The 8,418-nt window shown below is 28.6% G+C and overlaps 1 protein-coding gene across 1 annotated transcript; it reads left to right on the forward strand.

The window, feature by feature from the left end:
- Positions 1 to 1,435: 1,435 nt before the first annotated feature.
- On the forward strand, positions 1,436 to 3,322 carry LOC105631757 (cytokinin riboside 5'-monophosphate phosphoribohydrolase LOG5). Its single transcript, XM_012213925.4, has 7 exons — positions 1,436 to 1,720; positions 1,820 to 1,917; positions 2,000 to 2,030; positions 2,121 to 2,220; positions 2,352 to 2,422; positions 2,524 to 2,667; positions 2,841 to 3,322. The coding sequence occupies exons 1-7, from the start codon at positions 1,607 to 1,609 to the stop codon at positions 2,979 to 2,981; spliced, it is 699 nt and encodes a 232-aa protein (XP_012069315.1). The 5' UTR covers positions 1,436 to 1,606; the 3' UTR covers positions 2,982 to 3,322.
- Positions 3,323 to 8,418: the final 5,096 nt, after the last annotated feature.

The following is an 8,418-nucleotide window of genomic DNA, read 5'->3' on the forward strand; positions in this document are numbered from 1 at the left end:
TATTTTTATAAGTTTTTCAATACATATAAATGTTATAAGGATGGAGGTTATTAGAGTTTGAATTTCATGAAGTCTTATACTAAAAACTAATATTAATTTATATTTTTGAAAGTTTAATGATCATATAATATATTTAACATCTTGAATGCATTAAAAATCATCGGTCACCAACTAATATTTTTAGTTTGTGTTAAAATATCAGCTAATACTATTTTTTTTTTATTCGTTGAGAGACCCAATAAGTTGAAATAATAAAATAAACTATACAATATGAGCAACCTCCTCTTAATTTATCGGATTGGTGAAAACTCTTCTGATCGAGAGGATTTGAACTCGAGACCATCCACTCCACATATTAATGAGAAAATTAAACCAAATCAAACCTGATTAGATAACACTATTTTTGTTTTTTTCATAGCTAGGATATGACATTGTGTCAAGATTGAATGAAATGTTTCTTTTCTATTCTTCTTATTTGATGTTCTCCATTGGGATTTTAATTAGTTAATAGTCAACGTTGATCTTTATCTAGATCAAATTTAAATTGTAAATACTTAATATGCTCAATTCATATATGTAATGAATAATTTCTTTTGAATTCATATACTTTTTTTAGAAAAAAATAAAACTTTAAATAATGGAAGGATTGTTTTGCTATTAATATTGTTTTTCAAGTTTGAATTTTTATTTTTAAACCATTTATTATCTAAATTTATCAATCAGGTATAGTCGTGATGGTTTTCATATGTTTTTAAAAAATTTGGGAACATAAATCTCGTGTTCGAGTCATCTCTATCATTAAAATTATCATTAATTTGATGAATCTCGTCTAAACGAAAGAGCTATCCTACCGTGTAGTTTAAAATGTTATTCAAGTTTATTGGACTTTTTATATATAAAAAAAATTATGCACGTATGTATTTCTTAGTGTTCAATAAATTAAATAAAATTTAAGTTGTGATAATATATAAAAAACATAAAAATAAGTTTTTATTATTTTTTCAATTTAATCTTTTATACACTAAAAAATAAAAAATGAAAATAGAAAATACAAATGATAAATTGGTCCTTACCAACCAGGGTCACTATTACTCCAACTTTATAAAGTAGCAGACTTAATCCAAAATGTTTCTTTAAAAAATTAAATCTAATCACTATTAATCATGATTTGATGCAGGCAGCGACCCTGCACGTGTTCTAGCCTCCAAGTTATGATTGCTGAGCATTAAAAATTCCGCAGAGAGAAATAGAAAAACAGAAAAAAAATATGCATTAATTACTAGATAATGTCTATGTTACAAACAAGAACATGAAACCTTGATGATTCATGGATCATATGCTTCCACGTGTAATCACTCTACAGACTGTCCATTCTACTTGTCTCCTTTTATAGCCTTTTTGTCTTACTCAATCCCCACCTGGCCCTTCCCCCACCCCCCTCTCCCCCTACCTTTCCCTTCCCACATTTTCTTTGGCCTTTTCATCTCTCTTCCTTTTAAATAATATCTTTTACTCTTTTCTCTTTTTAAATTAAAAATCTATATGCATATATAAATACATATTGGCCTTTCCATGTCCATTGTACTTGTTTACGCCAAACATTGATATGGAGAGGAAATTAGTGAAATCAAGGTTTAAGAGAGTATGTGTGTTCTGTGGCAGCAGCTCTGGAAAGAGAGAATGTTACAGAGATGCTGCCATTGAGCTAGCCCAAGAACTGGTATATATGAACTTACAGACTATATATTTTCTAGTTCTTGATCATTTTTCTTATATTCTACTAAAAGGGTTTTTCTTTTTTTGGTTTTCCTATGTAAAGGTGGAGAAAAGATTAGACCTTGTTTATGGAGGGGGTAGTATTGGGCTTATGGGTTTGGTTTCACAAACTGTTCATGAGGCTGGACGCAATGTTCTTGGGTAATATAAATACACATATATTATTAGTTTTTGGGTTCTCATCTTTTTCTGCTACAAAATGCCTAATTTTTGGTTTTTTCAGAATCATACCCAGGACTCTGATGAGCAAAGAGGTGCATTTATTAGTACTATTCCTAGTATTTTGTTCTTGATTTTTCTTTAAGTTTAGTTCTAAAATTTGTATTGATGTGGTGGAAACCCAGATTACTGGTGAAACGGTTGGAGAGGTAAAGCCAGTAGCTGACATGCACCAAAGGAAAGCAGAAATGGCCCGCCATTCTGACTGTTTTATAGCTTTACCAGGTCCAAAAATTTTCTCTTTTTGTCTTTGATATATAATATTTATTAACATATAAAAGTTACAGAACCATATAAAAATATACCTTTACCCATAAAATGGCGTTTTTCTTTTTCTTCTTCGTTTAATTTTTCAGGTGGGTATGGAACTCTAGAGGAGTTATTGGAAGTGATCACTTGGGCTCAGCTTGGTATCCATGACAAGCCTGTAATAATAATTAATTAAGCATGTTTATCCCGTAGTTAATAGTATAATTAATTACTTTTGTTTAAAGACCTTGACTTTGGCTTCGAAACTGAAAATTGCAGGTGGGTTTACTTAATGTTGATGGGTATTATAACTATCTCCTGACTTTTATTGACAAAGCCGTAGATGATGGCTTTATTAAACCTTCACAGCGTAACATCTTTGTCTCTGCACCAAATGCCAAAGAACTTGTTCAAAAGCTTGAGGTGAGTTTTCAAGTTTTTTAATGATAGGGTTTAAGGATTCAAATATGGAAAAGACAATCTGGGTTCTGAAGAAAGAATCTTTTTCAGTTTGCCATGTTAGTCTTTTTTTATGTGAATCTTTGTTTGTTTGTAAATTATGACACTGTTTTTATTTTTTATTTTCTTGATATTAGGAGTATGTGCCAATCAGTGAAGGAATTATAGCAAAAGCAAGATGGGAGGTTCATGAACTTCAACAACTACCACCACCACAGCAACCACCTCAGGCGGTGGGGTTTAATGCTGCCACTTTGCAGACTGAGATTGCACTATGAAAAGAAAAAGAGAAATCAAATTAAAGGGAAGTTAGGGAAAAAGTCTTTTTAGGCCTTTTTGGGTTTTGCTTCGTAGTGATTTTGGGGTCTAACGTTACTACCAACCATTTGATAATGGCATGGAAGGTTTTTGAATGACTTGGTGATTAAAAGTAAAAATAGTGAAAAGATAAGTGTCTTTTTGTATGTTGCTGTCACTTTACAGCCAAGAAATTGACTTATGGGGGGATAACTTAATTAATTAAAGCTTTGTATTTTGTCACTTGAATTATGTACAAAAGATATTATAGAAAGAAGAAGAAGCGAAATCTAGAAAAAAATGGCAGCAGCTTTATTCTCCATGGCCAATCTTCTCTAGAGCATACATATGCATGCTTTTATTGATACTCTTGATGCTTTAAAGTTGTAATATTTTAAGGTTTTGTTATATGTTGAAAATGATTGGCTTATTGGTTTGGGTGTCGACATGTTTTACGGTGCCATAACACAAAGCATATTGTGTGTATGTATATGCATAAATTCTTTTTGTATAGATATAATAAGTAGCAGTATGCATGTGTAAATTCTTTTTATATGAATATAATAAGTAGCATCTGCAAAAATCGTTTTATTTTTATTTGTTTGTTTATTTTATGTTTTAAAATGTTTGTAAAGTTCTTAAATTTGTATATCTAGATAATTATTTTTTTCCTAATAACCTGAATGATTTTATGATTGTGCACGTTGCTAATAATTGGTATTCTAATAATTTTGCCTAGCGAAAAACATTTTAAGTTTCCTTGTATTTGACCCATGTGAGAGATAAAAATTAAAAGATAAAATACCTTCTTTTTTTTTTTTTTTTTTTTTGTGTTGGGGACAAGCATATTGCTAGATCAAGTGAACTAGAGAATTGAGTCGAATCAAACTCAAGCCAAGCCAAACCGCACCACATATAGATAAGCAAGGAGAGAGCAAATCAAATTTTCTTCTCCTCTTTGCATCGCTCCACCACCGCCTCTCTCCCTCCGCCCATGCTCTAGCTGTCGTCCGGCTAAGACAAGGCACCAAAATATTCATCTAGTCTCGATAAGCATGTTTCTAGCCATGATTTGATCATTTAGTTCTTGTTTTCAAGAACTAAAGAATTAAAGTTTTGTTGTTTTTAAGTCTTCCGATTGGATTTTGTGATTATATTATTAGCAATCGATTTTCCAAACATTTCATGCAAAATCGATTTTTGAGCATTTTAGTCTTTGCACAATCATTTAATGGCAAAATGACCACTTTTTGTATGAATCAACCATATTATTTGACGGAGTAAAAATTTAAGGAGTAAATTAATTCTTAAAAATGTAGAAACAAGTTAATTAAAATGATTTATGTAAGATTAGTTGTATAAATCATGGCTCCACTAATAGAGTATACTTGTATAGATCAGGTTCATGATTACACCAATGGTCCAAATCAATGAAATAATAATTTTTCAAATATTGTTCATACTTTCTTTTTTCTATTGTATGATGAAAAATATCTTTATTTCAATAAAATTTTTATCGGTTTCGTCTACGGGTTGAGCCATGGACCTAGACAAGTCAATTCAAAAAAAAAAAAATAAAAAAATAAAATTGTTTCCCCTATATATACGATCCTTAAGCAAAATGATGTGAGTTGACATTGTATTATTTGACTATTCTATTTTATCTATTTTTAGGAATTCTATGTTTTGATCCGATGGTTATATTTGTTTATTTTAAAATTAATAATTAATAATATTTAGACAATAGCAATATATTTTGAAATCTAATCTAATTTAACAACTATTCTATTTTATTTGGAATTTGATTTTCATTTTTTAAAAATTTTGAAAAATTTTAATTGCAGTTTTTAGATTTTTTTTATTTTTCTTTATTTTGATTGGATGGTTATATGTTTTTTAATTTTAAAATTAATATTTAGATAATAGCAACATATTTTGAAATCTAATATAATTTAACAATCATGCTATTTTATTTCGTATTTGATTTTCATTTGTTCAAAATTTCAAAATTTAAAATTTTTCTTTATTTTTGTATATTTTGATTGAGTTATATGTTTTTTTAATTTAAAAATTAATATTTAGATAATAGCAATATATTTTAAAGTCTAATCTAATTTAACAAATATTTTATTTTATTCGATATTTGATTTTCATTTTTTTAAAAATTCAAAATTTTTAAAGATAATTTGGCTTTTGAAAATTTTTAATTTTGTACGTGTATCTGTGTATATCTGTATCCACATATAATCATAGTCAATGGCTTGGGGTTACTGCCTTGCTTTCTTTTTTTTCATTAGTTTGTTGTATGTTGAATTTTTTTCTTTTCTTTCTTTTGTATAGCGCATCAGTTAGTGTATTACACATATTTTTTATTATATTCACAATCTAATTATCTTGTCGCAAGAAAGCATCAATCATCATACTCCTAATTGGACTCAATATTATTTTCAAGAAGAGCTTTTTACTTCTATCATCGTTCCTACCTGGCAATGATATTCAATCAAAATTGTGCATGATTTAGAATTCTATACTTAAAATTGTTCCACTTGACTTTGAAGCTGCAAATTTTCTCTTTTTAAAATCTCGATTTGTACCGTTATTTGAGTATCAATTTGTTTAGAATCACATGCACCTGTCAATTTATTCTTTTTAGTGTTGTTTGTTGCGTTTATTAATTATCAGTACTCAAAAATTTATATTAGTATGAACTCTTTCTATTTTTTAGTATAGGTTCAAGTAGAAAATAAAGGTTCTGTATATGCTAGTTTGTTTGATATTAATATAAACTTTCGCATTTACAATATTGTTTCCTTTGATTGTGGTGATTTTAAACAACTTAATTTACTTAATTTTATTGATGTATAAACCTGACCTTGCGGGATTAGTTGAATTTCTCAAGCTGTTAAATGAAGTGATCATGAATGCAAAATATGGTCATTGTTCCATGTGTATATATATTCTAGATTTTATATTTTTAGAAGAAACTATTAAACAATACTCTTAAATTAGTTTTTCATTTCTGAAAACTTTACATGTATGACTATATTTATTAGTTCACACTAATTAAGAGATCTTTTTGTTTTTTTTTTTAAATTTATTGTTAAATGCAATTTATGAAGTATAAATTATAATATACTAATAAAAAATAAAAAATCCTTTAAAAAATAATAATAAAGCAATTGCGCATGTCTTTGCCTAGTTTTATATATATATATATAAGTCTAAAGCAAGAAAATAAATTCAAGACGCTTCTTATGTTATGTTCAGTATTCCTATTTATCTTTTTTCTACAAAATTTTGAATTTTCTTTTAAATTTTATTTTATTTTATTTTACTATAATTTGATTGGATGAAAATATTAAATAATTATAAAATAATCTTTCCACATTATCTACAACAAAACAATATATTGAATTTTGAATTTAAGAAATAATTTTAAATGTAAAAATCTACTCATTATCTATCACAAAACAATATATTGAATTTTAAATTTAAGAGACTATAAATTTATCCGACCTTTCTTTTTCTCTCTATATATCGCTTGATTCTATGTGCTATCGCTATCGTTTTTCTCTAAACGGGTAATTCTCTTCTCTTCACGTAATTTGATCTAATTTTTTTTTACTAACACTAATTAGCTTTTTCTTTGTCAATAATAGCATCATCCACGTTTTTTTGTTCATGTTTTTGTGAGAGTTGTGTGCATTCTCTTTTAATGGAATACTATTTGTCCTTTACTCTTTCTTTTATTGTTTGGTTATAAATTATATAATGAAAGATCATATTTAATTATTAAAGAGCATGTCGTATTTTTTTAGGTACCATTTTGGTTGTGTGGTTGAGTTGGGTACTGACCATGCACACTGATCAGTGAGTAATAGTACGACTACTACAGCTCATTTGCAGAGACAGAGATTTTTCAACTGTTGCTAAACCCTTGGAGGGACACTGTTTTTTACTCTTATTCTCAATATAGAGAGTGAAAGTCGCTTGGCAAAAGAAAAAAAAGACCAATCACGACCTAACCATCAACAAAAATACTATTCTCTGCTTTTGATTGAAAAAATCTGTACCATTAAATCTCTGTTTCAACAAATGCCTTGATGAAAATCAGTGCACCAGGATCGTGCAAGAAAATTTAAAAAATTGGAGTGAACATATGATAATTTTGGACCCGAATTGAGTTTGGTTTCATTGATTAATAGATTATTTTATTAATCGGAAGTGATGCCCTTAATCCACCTAGTTTGCCCTAAAAGAAAAAAAGAACCCACTTATCATTTTGGTATATAAGATATTTTATAAAGGGAAAGAGCATAGCAATGTGGAGATTGAAGTTTAAATCTGTAATTAAACCAAATGTTGAAAGACATAGATGGTTAAGATGAGGTACATGATCAAAAGGTCATGGATTCTATCCCCTCCCCGCAATGTAATTTATTGATCCTAATTGACAACAATGCAAATTGAATGAATATTTTAATTAATAGTATCAATGTTTTACTATTTTAACTAAAGATTCTATTATACCGTATTTCGAATGAGTTTTAATATAATTAATTCAACGATCAATTTTTGCTCCTAATATTATTATAAGTAAAATACTTTCCGGTCCTTAAATTATAGTCATCATAACACTATTGTCCTTTTATAATTAACAAATAACTTTAACATCCCTAAAGTATTGGTCCATCAAATAAATGGGTCCTTCCATCTAATTTAAGTTAAAATCACCCTTAAAAAAGGTAAATTCCCAAGTTAACCTTCTGTCGCTTGGATACCCATCATCACCTATCTTATTTCGTCTTCATCTCTTATTAGAGAACCAAACAAGCAGCAACGATGGAGAAGCTTGGAGACAATTGTTAGATCCATCGTATAGAAGTTCTTAAAATGAATGAGAAACCATGAGAGAGAAATGAACTTAGCCTTATTGTCTTGTATGATTGATTTAATGAGGCTCATTTGGATCTCAATGGCCTATTGTCTTGTATGATTGATTTAATGAGGCTCATTTGGATCTCAATGGCCTATTGTCTTGTATGATTGATTTAATGAGGCTCATTTGGATCTCAATGGCCTATTAACTTCTTTACCGTGAGATTTCAAGCTTTCAAGGCCATTATCTTCATTTGATGAGGCTTTTGCACTATGAGAAAAACACACACTTTCTGGAATTGAATTGGATATGTCCATGAGTGAATCTCTAAGATAACCTACTATTTTCTTGCAAAATCTAGAAAAACAAAGTAAAAAATGAGAACCAAAGTTACAGATGCAAGAATTTTCTTGAGAAAATTTCATAATTTTCCTCGAAATTTTTTGGCAAAGTTAGTGTAAGAGCAGTTTTTAAATTTTCGATTGTTAGGAAAATTAAGATGAAAATGTGAATAATTTTAAGTGAAAATCAAAGAATAA

Source organism: Jatropha curcas, chromosome 1 (genome assembly GCF_041381405.1).
Source record: "Jatropha curcas cultivar XTBG-Jc1 chromosome 1, XTBG_Jcur_1.0, whole genome shotgun sequence".
Lineage (NCBI taxonomy): Eukaryota > Viridiplantae > Streptophyta > Magnoliopsida > Malpighiales > Euphorbiaceae > Jatropha > Jatropha curcas.

Coding starts and splice junctions, on each gene's coding strand:
- LOC105631757 (XM_012213925.4), top strand. CDS start 1,607: ATGGAGAGGAAATTAGTGAAATCAAGGTTTAAGAGAGTATGTGTGTTC. Junction 2,221..2,351: donor CTGTTTTATAGCTTTACCAG/GTCCAAAAATTT, acceptor TTAATTTTTCAG/GTGGGTATGGAACTCTAGAG. Junction 2,668..2,840: donor AACTTGTTCAAAAGCTTGAG/GTGAGTTTTCAA, acceptor TCTTGATATTAG/GAGTATGTGCCAATCAGTGA.